At 39.3% G+C, this 15,350-nt stretch overlaps 1 protein-coding gene across 2 annotated transcripts in view; it reads left to right on the top strand.

The window, feature by feature from the left end:
* The first annotated feature begins 5,205 nt into the window (after positions 1-5,205).
* sh3glb2a (SH3-domain GRB2-like endophilin B2a) overlaps positions 5,206-15,350 on the top strand; it is a 47,855-nt gene continuing 37,710 nt past the window's right edge. For both annotated transcript variants that reach the window (XM_086031185.1, XM_086031184.1), the window contains exons 1-3: positions 5,206-5,361; positions 5,741-5,882; positions 14,811-14,939. In XM_086031185.1, coding sequence (XP_085887311.1) covers positions 5,299-5,361; positions 5,741-5,882; positions 14,811-14,939 — 334 coding nt within the window. In that variant the 5' untranslated portion in view covers positions 5,206-5,298. The remainder of the gene's footprint in view (positions 5,362-5,740; positions 5,883-14,810; positions 14,940-15,350) is intronic.

Raw genomic sequence — 15,350 nt, 5'->3', positions numbered from 1 at the left:
ATACATTTTTATAAAAATATATATTCATTAAAAAAAAAAGTCAGTGAGAGAAGCCTGCCCCGACCCGACCTGACCCGAACGTAATGATTGACATTTTAGGCTTAAGATCTTACCTCTAATGCAAGCCCACTAGTTGAAACAGGGCATTCTGATAAATCGTGCGTTTGTGGAATAAGTGTTAATCCACTCGTTTTTAGCCATCTCTGGGGGCGGCCATTTTTTCTTCTGTTGACTGCAAATGACATCACAACTACTCACAACGACCAATCACGGGTTAGATTCAGGAAACAGGTCAGCCGTGATTGGTCGTTGTGAGCACTTATGATGTCATTTTCAGTCGACAGAAGACAAAATGGCCAACCCCAGAGATGGCTAAAAACGAGTGCATTTTGCTGCCTGACTTATATGACACAAACGCAAAATTAATCAGAAAGCCGTGGTTCAACTAGTGGGCCTGCTGGGAACATATTTTTGAAAAAAATGTTTGGGTTGACTTCCGCTTTAATATTGCACTTTTTGCCTCCTGCGTTTGGGTCCTCCATGCCTAATACGTACATCTCTGACATTTTATCACCAAACTTTCGCATTCTTTTGTGATGCTTTTCCAGGCTTTCATCACAAGCCTCTGTTATTTGAAGGGGTCACTCCAGTCAGTAGCCATTTCTGCAACTACAATGAAGTCTCAATTCTAAAATTGCCCGATGCTGATTGGCTGTCGCTAGGCGAAATGGCAAAAAGGTTACATTTTTTTTTTTTTTTTTTTCATAATTGCGATGAATGGGTGGATTTTTGGTGCTTCACTCCGCGTCCCACCGCTCCAAACGCATCATTCGCCCCGCACGCAATTGTGCCTGTCCGCGCAAACTACATTGACTCCAATTGAAACGCGCCGCCAGAAACGCTCCCAACGGAGTTGGTATGAATGCAGCATCAGATTTTAAAAAATTCTGGCCAGCACTGATGTACACTTATGCCGATGTCAGACAGTTGTGTCGCAGACAAACGTGTCTTGTAGCCCATTTTGACTGCTGCCAAGGTGGGTTACCGCTTGCCGGTGTAGGTACCTGATGTGATCGGGTGTCCAGATTGTATCGGGTCCTTCGCGCCTGCTGATGAAGTCACGCTTTGATACATTTCTGTAATGTATTTCTTTGCCTCTGTTTGCCACCCCTGTGGCTGTTGTGTTTGTTCTGAGTTACTAAATGAAACAAAAGTACATTACTGCTACATTGCTTTTGTATTGTGGTTCAGCAGGTTCATCTTTCAAAAAATAACTCATGAAACAGGCTTGGACAAAAATGAGGGAGGTTAAAGACTATGGTGACACAAATAAGACTGCATTTTCTTTTAGGCTGGTAACAAGCTACAAAAGCAATGTGGAAAAGCTGCCATTGCAGGCTAAAGATGAGAACAGACTACTCAAAGTAGAGGTAAGATCGGGCCTAAAAAATCCAGCCCAACCCAGGCCCACGGGTATTAAAACCCGACCCAGCCCGAGCCCGACCAATTAACTTGATTTGCAGGCCCGAGCCCGAAGCAAACCCGAAATGTCATATTTTATCTGCAGAGCTGGGCAGCGACATTTCTGTCCCCGGTTTCCGTCCTGCATATTCAATCGACCCAGGTGGTCCCTGCAGTCGGTCGGAGTCAGCCAACCGGCATTGAGAACGGACTTTACCGATACCGCGTCACATGCAGGTGCCACACTCCTGACACGCGGTCGAGTAAGGAAACAATAAAAAATAAAAGGGTGTGGTGTACCTTGTAGTCCCACAGACACAGTGACATGTGCCCCGTTTTTTAAAATTTCACCGATCAGCACGCTGTGCGTGTGTGTGTCAGTTGTTTTTCTTTGATATTTTTTCTTTGTTTGGCAGCGTGTCTGCTAGTGCGGCACCTGCGTGTGACCTAAAGATTATGTAATCGACGCTGAATGGCTGTCGCCGGCGAAGGGCGGGTCGGGACCACTGGGGTCTGTTAAATATGCAGGACGAAAACCGGGGACGGAGGGTCGCTGCCCAGCTCTGTTTATTTGTGAGGAGGAGGGAGGAGGAGGGGTGATTTATGATAACAAAGGGTGATAATGGTTATAAATTATATTATTATTATTACGTAATGATTGACATTTTAGGCCCGTCCCGGCCCGAAATTCGGGTCGGGCTCAGACTCGGGCTTGGGGCTTAAGCTCTTACCTCTAACTCAAAGACACTTGTCTTTCAGGACACCACACACCGAGGTCGCCAGCAGAGATGGGTGGCATTTGCTAACCCAGATGTCAAAGTTGGTCATGTCAATCTAATTCACAAATTGGTATTTTGTGCACCCATTATATGTGACTATTTTATGGTCACACATTAACATTTTCTGTCCATGGTATCTTAATAATGTGGGCACAAATTTAAAGAAAAATCTAATGTAATGTTTGGATCTCCATTGATGTTAGTGGATCTATTGCTGTTTTTATTGCTGTTTTCGGAGCTGTTTTTATTTTATTTTAAATGAAACAATTGAGAAAATCCTGATGTAAGAAGGTGGTCCATCTTACATTCTCCATCCACAGCATAGCATTGCTTCTTAGAGCAAAGTGACATACCTAAGATTGAAGCTTATTCATATGTACAAACATTAAAAAAAAAAGAAAATCTCATCAATGTATTCAGAACACTCCTGATCTCGACTGATCTTACTTAAAGAGATACATGGGTCGGGATGGCCATGATTTCACTAACAAGTTCATTTTATATATTTTCCGATCAGGAAAATGAAAAGAGTTGTCATTTTCTATTTTATCAATTCATTCTGAAGAAATTAGGAAATAAGTGACTCCATGAATAACGCCTCCTTTTAACGAGGAAAATGGCGCCGCCCCTACCGTTCTCTCCATGTTCGGTCGGAGTCACTGGAGGGACCGCTTACAAACTCTCCATTGATGTCCAAAAACGGGGATCAATTGGCACCAAAATTCATGTGGACTACCCTACCTATGACCATTTCAACATATCAAAATGATTAACCTCTTCGTTGCTGATTTATATGAGAATGAGGAAATGTGGAAGTGAGCAGAGCTACATAGATTTATACTGGGACAAGCATACACTGCTTCTTTTCTGATCATGGTTAGGACAGGCGAGGCATTAAACACCAGTCAGGATATTTACAGAGACTGAAGTGTGAATGAGTAGACCTGCACATTTATTTGGATAAGAAATGGGCCCAGTTTTTCGACCTACAACACTCCGTCCAATTTGGAACCTTCAAGCCCGCCTGCTTCTGCCTGCTGCCCGCTGCCAACAGCCATCTGCCTCCTGAGAGTTGACACGAGTTTAGCGTAGCTAAATGTCCGGAATATAACCAGTCGGGGTTCGTGTGCGCATTCATGCTCTTGTCCGCTTCAACATATAAGTGGAGAAGCCATCGCCACGGTATTTTTGATTTTGTGGGGGTAATATTGATGAGGTCACGTTTGATGTTGATAAATCCAAAGTATTATGCAGAACACTTTCACACGTTGAAGTGGACAAGAGTAGTAATGTGCATTTTGGTGGCGATCGTTCGCCGTTTTAGACAACAGAACTGACAAAGCGAGCAATATTACCACACTTGCCTCCCTCCTGTGACGTAGACCGCTGAGACCGAAAAAATAAAAAGCCGAGCTCCAAAAGGGGGCGTGCCAATTTGTTGTAAATCTAATCACAAAAAAAGCCCTTAAATCACTCCAGAGACTTTGCGGGTGAGGGGGGGCATTTTAGTACTGATTTCATTTTTATACACTATTATATAAGTGCCAATGTTAAGCTCATCCAAGTGTCCCTTTTAACCATTCCCTTAAAGGGAAAAAAACATGCATTTAAAGTGCACAACGGCCATGAGGTTTAACAGTGAAGCACAACTCTCAAAATAATGTATTGCAGAATGGGTACAACAACAAAAAAAGTAAAGCATCATTGTTGCCAACAAGCTTTGTGCACACAAAACAGAAAGGGGGGCGGGGGGCTTATAGTGGTTGGCATTTTTATTAAAAAAACAAACAAAAAAAAAACAAGAGTCAAAGTCCTCTGATTTACAGTCAAATGTGAATGAATACATTATGATTTCCATAGTCCTCCATGAAAACATACATAAATACATAAAGTAGGACATACTTATTTATACAAATGTGTTTATTTATTTATTTGAGTAGTGGAGCATACGTGTACGTTGTCACTGTTGGATCCTTCACCAGAGAATGTTGGTCTTCCCCCATCGTTGTTGTGGAGTATGTATGCCTGAAAATGTTGGCCAACTGACCTAAGTTGGAAGACATATGTGATGATAATTCGACAACACATTGGTTGAACATGTCCATATGGTCAAATTATTTTCAGTCTTTCTCTGAGTACCACCATTTTTGTACAGGCCTACCACCCAGCACCAGACGTCTTCCGGACGTTGGATTTTGGGCTAAATCTAAATAAAGCTGTTCGACCATAATGCAAAAGCTATTTCTGATTTTCATTAGTTAGTTTTCATTAAAGTTTAATTTTGTTTTGATTACTTTTCTTATATTGCTATTATTTAACAGGATACCAACAATTTTCTCCAGGTTACAATACAGGTCACGATATCGCCTTCAGGCGCTACGCTGTCGCCATCTCCTGGTCACTATGAGAAAAGTTTTCGGTGACAACTTCCGGGTATCTAAAACCAATACAGTACACCTATATGAGCCGTATTTCGATTTTTGTCTCATTATATATTCTATTTTCGTTTTAGAATTAAAAATTGAACATCAAACTGTTTTTAGACATGTTCTTACTCGTTCCAGACACCAAACAAGAAAATCAAGCTGTATTTCAATTTTGGTATTTTGATATTAAAACGAAAATCAAATAACGAATCGTTTTTCAATTTTTAATATCTTATTTCAAACGTAACATCCAATGATCAAAAGAGATACGGACCCATTTTACTGGTGCCAAAAAAAATAAAGATATATTTTAACTGTTGTTAGCAAGATAATGCATCGAGTACCCCGTTCAGTATCCTTTTCAAAAATTACAATTATTAATATATGCAGGAAATAATTTGCAACGTGTGAACGAAAAACAGTGGTTCTCTTTTGCATCTCTAACCAAGAACATGTTTTGAAATGGGAGTCATAAAAAAAATAGAAATCAAATAAACATGGGTGTTGTTGTCGTGACGTGTGACTTGGCAGAGGTTCAAAACTCTCGAGCGGTGACATCGCCTATCCTCTGGTCCTGTCCGGTGTGGAACACACCCCTCGACTCGAACAACCTCTTGGCGGAGATCCACGCAATGGATTTTAACGTGAAAAAGCTTGCCACGGGTGCTGGATTGCTATTTACACGGGCCGTGCAGGTATGAAATGTCCCCATTAAAAGCTCATGCACTGCACTAGTTTGGTATTCTACCATATGTTTCGAACCTACAGTCGCTGTTTAATGCTGCTCTTGGAGATAGCATGGCTAACGCTACCATAAATTGGCATACTAATACTGAAGATTATACCACAACTGCGTTGGTTCACGTTGGGCTTACAATGTTTTTAATGTTAGCGTTGTTTTTAGCCTGTTTACAGTATGCTGTATTGCAGAAATGTTGATTGTGACAGTCGGACAGAAGAGTGACATATGCTTCCCCAGTGTTTTATTAAACCAAGTTTCTGTTTTGAAGATACAGATCATACAGAGGTTATGGAAAAACCGTGTTGCACTAGTTCAACTGCGTGTTGCTTCAGTTTACAGGAGAGAAGCTGGGCCAGGCGGAGAAAACTGAGTTGGATGCTCACTATGAAAGCCTAATGATCCGCGCAGACTGCACCAAAAACTGGACTGAGAAGATCTACAGACAAACCGTGGTCTTGCTGCAGCCCAACCCAAGTAAGACATCAATATATAATGAAATCTCAAGATATAAAGTGAAATAGTATTATGACTAACCAAGTGTGGACATAGCCAAATAAGAGGAAGTGACAGCTCGTTTTGATATGATTTGAGTGAATTTCACTGTTACACTAAAACGCCACATAATTTAGTGCAAGTTCTTACCATACCACACAAAATTGATAAATATGATTGATTTGGTGATACCTAGATACTCTCGTTTTGTTACAATACATTTATGTTTAGTTCGGCACATACTGTACCTTATGTTGATCAGCTAGCTGTCATTAACTGAACATGTTTTTTTTCTCCCTGTTTTTTTTTTAAAAAATGCTGTATTCAACAAATTGCACATACAACATCAGTAAATAACACAGAAGTCATATCAACATAGTGCAAATTCAGAACAAACAAAAAATGCCAGGGCGATACAACACATTAAAAAAAAAAAATTAAATGATAATAATAATAATAATAACAATAATAGCTTAAAGGAGATAAAACATTACTTTTTTAACCCATACAATTTATATTTCACATATGCAGCCAAAGTCTTCTCTGCCTTCTTGTTCTGACAGGCACTAATTAATTCAAAGTCCTTATAAAATACTGCAAAAAGCATTTAGTGATTTCCAAAGTTACGTTTATGTATGTAAAACTTCGCTTATATAATTAGCAGATTTATCACAAAGACGTTCTGTCATCTTTTTTAGCCTTTACAAAATAAGCAAAAATAACATGCTCATAAAACAGTTCGAAATTTGCAGCAAGTGTACCACGAATAAATCTTGCTACATCCTTCCATAGTTTCATTGTAGGCTCAAAATGCCAGAAAAGATGAGATACAGTTTCAGGAGAAGCTGAGCAAAATGAACAACTGGTCTCAATATCAACTTTAAATGTTATCATAAAATGTTTTACTGGATGCGTTTTATGTAGAATTTTAGGAACTTTAACTCTAACTTTGTTGGTGATCAAAAACCTATGAAGCAACAACCAAACTTTGGACCAGGGTGTATTTTCATGAAGAGTTCCAGTTAAGAACTTATAGTTGAAAAGTCTGAAACAATGTAGGGATGGCTCGATTATCTTTCTTGTGATACAGCGAAAAACACATTTTCCTACAAAGGGTATAACAGAACGAGCAAGAATAGAATATATAACCTGAGTAAATTCTCTGTATGACACGGGGAAGTTAAATTTATGACAAAATTCCTCATGACTGATGAAGTGACTTTCATGAGTAAGTAACTGACCTACTAAATAAATATCTTTATCAAACCGACTCTTAATGAAAACACTCTTATTCTTGGGCAATATATTACAGCTACTGTATTCCATAGATAATACCTTTGGCGTGAAAAGTTATGCTTATAAAACTAGATCCAAGCCAATGATCAAGCTTGAACTTCCACCACCAATAGCACTTCCTTTTTTTCGGCATCATCTTGAGAGTGTACCATCCTTGCTTACGCCAACATCAACCCCACAAGGAGTCTTGCATGCCCGTCTGACCTCAGTGCAATCTTCCATCACGCTGCTATCAGCTATCAGCCGGTGGCTAAGGCTAGCAACTCTTCTGCTTTTATGGAGCCCTAGAAGAAGAACATATTCCCTGTCAAAAGCAAAGCGAGCTCGAGGGAAGCAAATTGTGTTTGTATTTTGTTTCGTGACTTGTGTTGAATGAACACATAGTAGAAAATCTGAAAGGCTTGTTTTCCATTTTTCAGCTTCCTAATTTTAAACGGGGAATGACTCATTCCTATTCAAAGTAGGAAGCAACACTGCCTCCTAGTGGACGGAGGAGTGATGGGCCTTTTGAAATGCCTGATACCTGTGTTAATATCTTGAACCTGTGTGACATTTGTCTCAAAATTAAATGTGCATGTGAACGCACATTTAACAAATCACAAGCAGAATTGAATATTTACAAATGATACAGTAAATTATGATAGTCACACAACATTAAAAAAAAACTTGAAAATTATGGATATATTGGAGATCTGAAAAACATGTGTAAAACGCAGATATATTTGTGTGAATAATTTTGAGACAAATATTTTCCCATAGGTTTCGAGTGATACAGCCACAAATACACACAGTCGCAGCCGCGAGGTTGCGTGGCATCAGCACGGAGTTTGATGTAGAAAAAAAGGAGGACAAATGTCGGGCCATCGTGCTGTTGCGACTGCCTCAAGGGTTCACCGTGGCCAGCCACAATTCCGCTAACAGACTGTTGAATTTCAATGGAATCAACTTTAACCAATCAGAGGAAAGTTGTTTTCCATATCAAATTATGGAGAGCAACATACTAATCACAGCAAAGCTTTTTTTTTTTAAATAAATAAATAAAATTGAATGTTCATGAGAAAATGACCTGTTCAAAATGAAAGGCATTTAAAGTGGAAGTCAACCCAAAAATGTTCTTTACAATAATATGTTCTGTGCAGGCCCACTAGCCGAAATATGGCATTTTGATTAATATTGCGTTTGTGGAATATGAGTTAAGCAGTAAAATCCACCTGAGTCCTGAGCAATTTGGATGTCATTTTCAGTCGGCAGAAGTGACAAAATGGCAGCCACCCGAGAAGGCTAAAACCAGGTGGATTTTGCTGCTTACCTCATATTCCACAAATGTAGCATTAATTAGAATGCCATGTTTAGACTAGTGAAGGTGCATAGGACATATTATTTCAAAGAATCTTGGGCGGTTGACTTCCACTTTAAAGCAAACTTGAAAAAAGGCTTTGTTGGCAAATCCAATCCAAATTATGTCAAACACACGATAAAAGGACATGGAAGATAAAAAAAAAAAAAGATATGGGATCTTTAACTATTGTTTTTAAAGTCTGAATGTTACTGTATAAACTCCCATTTCAATTTTGCAAAATAAAGGAGTTGTACCATAGCATGAATGTAGCTTGACCTCCCATAGCTGTCGTAGTGTTGAAAACTAGAGATACCTGAATTGCTTCGAGACATAATAATGTATGTAACTCGCACAATTCATAGTGATGAATTAATCACGGAATCAAATGTCATGCCCAAATCACGTTTTTGGGCACTCAGAACATTCAAAGAGCTGAATGTAAAACAGCAGTCATACAATATCACAGAATTATTCTGCACAATGTTGAAAATCTGGCATTCGTCAGTGTTTAATTTTTATGTATCACATATGGCACATACTGTATTGTAAAACTGATGATACAATAATGTTTTGTTTTGCGTATAGGAGCACATTGCAGGGGTTACGTGGAAACATCTAATAATTGATTTCCCTGATCAATAACCTGTGGAATAGCCGCACCAAAATCACAACAGCTTCTTAGTTGTCAAATCAAGTGTTTCTTTAACGATCAGATTACTGATACAAATAAAGTTTAAAAAATGCCTGTGTAAAGGTGACTTATCCAAAGCAGCTCCAATTTTTTGTGGTAAATGTTATATAAAACAAAGGCAGGATTATCTTTGTTTTGGTTAATATTTTTTTGATTTTATGTTACTTGTTTGTTTTCAAGGCAACATGTTGAGTTTGAGTTCAAAAGCAGACAATGCCAATGCAAGAATTAATGTTTAAATTAAGGAAACCAAATCCAATGATTTTCATTTAATAATCAGTTGCGTTCTACTTTTGGTGAATCAACACCAAGAGTGAGGGTACTTGTGGTATGACAAAAATGTTCAGGGGTACACTGGCCATAAAAAGGTTGGGAATGCTACATATTTTTCACACACTACCATCAGCGGTTGATGAACAGTATAATGAAAAACTGAAAGAAAATTCACCCTTCAGCCAAAGCATTTTTTGAATTTTAGATTTAAACTGTAATGCAAATCCTAATCATGTTTGGAAAAGTCATAAAATGTTGTATGGGGAATATTGATCGTCAGATTAATACTAATACTTAGTATTAGCAAAACTAGAATATTACAGATATGGTGATTTGCATTTTAAAAAAAGTTATTAGCTGACGTGCATACACTCAAAAATATTGTAGCGTTTTAACTTTTGGTTTGTTTGATTCTCCATGCTACAGTTGACCACACTGGTGAGTATTTTGCCTCTTTACTCTAACCCTGTTGTGGGAACCTTCTTTTCACCTTAGTCAATTGTACAGAGGAGTTTTTTTTTTTTTTTTGTATTAAGCTCAGACTTTGCTAGCTGATAGTGAGTCAGAATAGGTCAATGATCAGCCTTTCCAAAATGAAACCCAGAAGGGTGCAACATAAAGACCTCCTTATTAGTCTTGCACTTTTCCACTTTCCTTATTAACACGATGTACAGGTACAGTATTTTATAGTTTTTAATATCATTATCATTATCATACATTCTATTATGATAGTAGTAAAAGTCAACCTGATCTTAAAGTGATAATTACATCAATTAGAGGAACAATTAATGTTTAATTTGCAGTTAATCCTATATTAGAAAATAAAACAGCCATTAAATTGTTGCTCAGGGATTATTGCGGATATTGGTATTTGAGGAGAAGAACATTCAAAACTTTATTACTGAAGGAAAAATTACACATTGAGCAGGAAAGGCAGTTGGGACAGAAAGCTAGGACAGGTTTTATCTTGCACCTCTGGGAATTTTACTGTATTTACCCACTTCCCACACATCGTTTTTTTTTTTTTTTTCTCATATCATTGGCGGAGCTATGTGGTGGCCTTGTCACCCTCTGGCCACCACAACACCTATGGGAAAATTTTGAATTTTTTTTCTGCCATTTTCACATGAATGCAGTATTCTTAGATCCATTGATACTCTGCCGCAAGTTATTTATATTAACTGCATATTTAAATAATTAATATACAATTGATCTGAATGCAAACTTTAAAAGAATCTGTATGAAGTAAAAAATAATACAATTCTTAGTCAGCGGCAATCAAAAGCATTACTTTCAACCATAGCAAGCATAGGACATGGCTGAGAAGTCATTCTTTATCATACACACATCCATAGCAATGTTTTCATGAAATAAAATGCACACATATACCAATTTGGCACACACACTCATAATACAAGCAGGAACAAACCTGAGTAAAAAGCTATGTTTAGAATTACTAAGAATTAAGAGATTTTTGTGTCATTTTGCTCTTTACTTAGACTTGATCCTGCTCCATTATGTGTTTGCTGGACATTTTTCTGGATAGGTGTTAAATTGTGAATTTTATTTCATGGAACCCTGTGTAGGAGCCCCATGTTTTGCTTTGCATATTTTTGTTATTCCTCCAACCACTAAAGGGTAGGGCTGAACAATTTTAGGAAAAAATTGTATTGCGATTTTTCTGACTGATATTGCGATTTCGATTTAATTTGCGATTTTCTTGAAATCAAGCTTCAGTAACATTTGCAAACATAACACAAAATGCCATTATAACATCAAAAACATTAAATGCTATTACTCTAATAATGCAAGTACACTATATTTGAGGGTGCGTTATGTGAGGGTAGGCAGTCCTTTTTCTAATGTACATGCTCTTTGTACATAAATCAATATGTTCCCATATTTTTGCTACAGACTTAACTGCCTCAAACAGAGACTGAGGGCTAAGCGGTATGACTTGAAATACATATCATGGTATTATTTGAATCTTTTGGTCCTAACAGTAATGGTGAGTGTAAAAATCACAATGAGAATATTTGTGATTGGGTTATTTAAGCCGTTGGCGAGTTCCGGCCAGTGTTAGAGCGTGTGCTAAATTGCTAATATAGCCCTATCACCTTATTTTTTTGGCTAGATGCGTGTTAATTGTAATACAGTACAACATTTCTGTTCATAACTGTTGGCTCTCCACCCTTACGCGGTTCTAGTCAGGCTTCAGTAAAAAGTCTACTGTACACCTAAGCACTTGTTTTGCTATTCTAGACTCACTTTCACTGTAGCAATCAGCACACTTAGCGACCCGATTGCTGGTTCTTAAACAGTGATAGCACATTACAGCGCTCCTAATGGAGACTCTCGGTACTACACATGACAGATCCTAGATCAGTCAAAGAGTCTCAGAACAAGCGGCAATCACTCCACCTGTCATGTAAGAGCTTCTCTCTGGCTGCGCAAAATGACAGAAGACTACTTAAGCCAGTCAAAAGCAGCCAGAAATATCCATGGAAAAAATAAATTTGGTGGGTCACACTCCTCTTTTACATTTCAGATTTCTTACACCTGTTTTTTGATGAAAAGAGCCAAATTGTGGTTTCATATGAGGTTTCATATGAGGTAACATATCGTCGCTGTCCTGTGAAAAACAATTTTTTCTTATTTTTACGTGAATGTGGTTTCAGCATTAACGTGAAAATTAGAAAAAAAATCTAAAATTCATACGTCATGCTCACACCACCGTGCACCTGTCCCTTATTTAGGAGTAAGAAAGTTGGCAACACTAGTGCTGCAACAGGACACGCTAGCGTAGCGCCTAGCATTCAAGCAGCCGCGACTGTGTGGAGTAGGACAGCGCTTTTTTTTTTTTTTTAAGCAGTTCAGCGCTGGACCTGCCCACAGTAGCATGCCATTAATGGTGAGCGTGGGGGATAAGTGCCCTTTAAAGAAACGATCTCGAAATCGCGTTGTCTGAGATCGCGAAACGATAAATCGTTCAGCCCTACTAAGGGTCGATGTTTTTGTTTGACCTGTGCCGAATTGGGGTTGAATTTGGGGTTTCCTGAGGTGACAGGTGTCACTGATTAGGAGGAAGCAAACAATTTTCCAGCAATCATATCTTGTACTTTGGCGGTTTTTGTTGTGTATTTTGGTTTAAACAAGTATGAATCAAGAGATTAAATATCAATTGTTACTTTATTCTGATGAGCATCCCGTTTTTTTGCCATTTTCACTGAGTACAAGAAGTCAAAATTGAACTCAAATCAGTGATCAAAAGTGTTGTGGACGAAGTGGTCGTGGACAAGTCCCTACACCCTGACAGTGGATGGTATGATAAAGAATGACGCATACACGCGTGCATGCATGGCCACCCCTCACTGAGGTTTTATAATGTCACTCTTACCACCCCATTTTTTCTTTCTTTAGAAAGAAAATATATATATACACGACAAACACAACGCTGCATTTTAAGGGCAAGCAAGGAAAGTCTATCTAATCCAAGCAGTCTATGTAACCATATGCTGTATGCGTATATGTTCAGTATGCTGCAGCTGTGTATGCTATAAGCTAAATATTAGCTTGATATGTGCATTTGTGTGTTGAACTTGTTGGCTCAAGACGTACAGTAGTTAGGCGATTCTGACTTTGGGTTATGAGCCTCATCGCGTCAGTTCTATGGCTTTGCCGTCGGCCGAATGAGCCAGCCGGGCCGGCCTGCGAAAGGCGACCGCTGCCACCGCGGAAGGGCCCGGTGCACGCTCAAGAGTCGCTGCCGCCCCGGCCCAATTGGAGGGACTGACATAAAGGAGCACAGCAGCTCGAGTGGGGGCGAGCTACTATGCTATTGGTACGCAACTTCGGCGGGAGGAGGGGCTGTGCGCCGTGTGCTACTTTTTGTGCTTCTTCCGCGCGGCTAACTAGGAATCGAAACTTAGCACCGACCAAAATCTGAACAGTTCCGGGTGAACCGGAATGATGGTGCCGGTTCCACTCGATTCCCGGTTCTCGGTGCCCAACCCTAGTTAGGGGGTGCAGCAATACCACACACGATAACAAAGATGTAAGATGAAACCATTTCACCATAAACAACCTTCCGTCTTGGGCCAGAGTATACTCCGTACATTTTCATAGCAGTAAGTTAAAAATAAAATTTAGAATCCTCTTGCTTTCTCTTTTAATCACATGCGTGCATGCACTCGAGTGGGGTAAAAGGAAATGATCAACGATCACATACACTGTTAAAAAGGAAATAAGTACATTCATTTGTGTAGCTTAAGTGGACGGTTCATAAGCAAACACACAGCACTTACCTTAGTCCGAATGACTGATGGTGTTGTTATTGTTCGCCACCTTCATCATCTGTAGGTCCTGCACCTACCCGTTCGTAAATTGCACGAGAGGCTAAAGATTCATAATGTTTAAATTGCTCCGAAGTGTAGGTACTCACACTACACACAAGGTATGCGAAAACAGCATAATACTAACCATTTATAATGTCTATTTTTGCAAATATTGGTCTCTGGCTTCACTGTCTAATGTATCCTCGTGAAACCCCGCCAATTTCTTGCATTTTAACATGTTTTTGAATCGACAAATACACAGCCTTTAACGTGCCGCTACCACTCCAGTTTGTGAGATCTACTTCCACATACTACTTAATTCATAACGTAGTGCATAGCGCCCTCGCCTGTTGAACTCCTCCACCTGTAGTTACATCCTGTTAATGGCAATTGTATTATTCTAATTCCGGTTAGACCGCTCCTACAGTTGGCAGAAAATCCACATACTAGCCGCACCGGTCTATAAGCCGCATGGTTCAAAACCTAGGAAAAAAATTGCAGTTTATTGTCCGGAAAATACGATATGCACAGATATGTGTACAATATCGGCCAATAGTGTCCAATACACATGTGGACGGCTTTGGAGATTGGTCGCCAATGACATGTTAATCTGCATTATCAGCGTCTGTCCTTTCCTCTCATTATCAGCATGTGTTCATTGGAAATGTATACAGTTGTGTTGAATGAAAGGGAGAAGGGTGTCCTGTTTCTTGCTCCCCGGAGTGAAGCTGGGTGTAGTTGTGCTCACAGACTCCCATGAGCGTGTGGTATTGCCAAGTCCAGTATCTGTATCCTGTGTTTAATTTTATTTTTTTTAATTGGTGGGGGAGGCAACGGAGTTTGCTTGCTGTGTATTGTTGGAGTCTCATCTGTTACGTCATGATAATGTAATATTTGAGGGGGTAACTCCACTGAAGTTTCAAACAGCATCTATAAATGTCTTTATTGCCATAAATTAACCCTTTACCCTTTTGCAGGTGCTAGAATTGAAGAGTTTCTCTACGAAAAGTTGGACAGGAAGGTACCATCCAGAGTTACCAATGGGGAACTTCTAGGTCATTACATGCAGGATGCTGCGAACGAATTTGGTCCTGACACTCCTTATGGTAAGTGTTCAGCAAAAAAGTGTTAAGACACGTTAAATCCATTTGAATAATTAACTTAGTGAGATTTCTGTTTGACTGCCTTTCTGGGTCTGAAAATGTGTCTTAAATGAATTGTTAAGAGGTTCTGACTGAAATTTCTCTATGTACTGTCACATTTGGTCAGAACATAGCAGCAACTGACCAAAAATGGCATAAAGGCATGTTCCATTGGGAACATCCATTCATCCATCCATCCACCCATTTTCTTCCGCTTATTTGGGGTTGGGTTGCGAGTGCAGCAGCTTTATCAGAGAAGGTCAGACTTCCCTCTCCCTAGCCACTTCATACACCTCCTCTCGGGTGATCCCGGGCCAGGCGGGAGACATGGATTCGCAAATCCATTTTTTTTTCCCCCCATCAATATTGAATGAC

The sequence above is a fragment of the Filicampus tigris genome, chromosome 5 (genome assembly GCF_054856515.1).
Source record: "Filicampus tigris isolate MCC_2025a chromosome 5, RoL_Ftig_1.0, whole genome shotgun sequence".
NCBI classification, from domain to species: domain Eukaryota; kingdom Metazoa; phylum Chordata; class Actinopteri; order Syngnathiformes; family Syngnathidae; genus Filicampus; species Filicampus tigris.
Note: the sequence above shows the minus strand (reverse complement) of the source record. Positions and strands in the feature narration are given on the sequence as shown.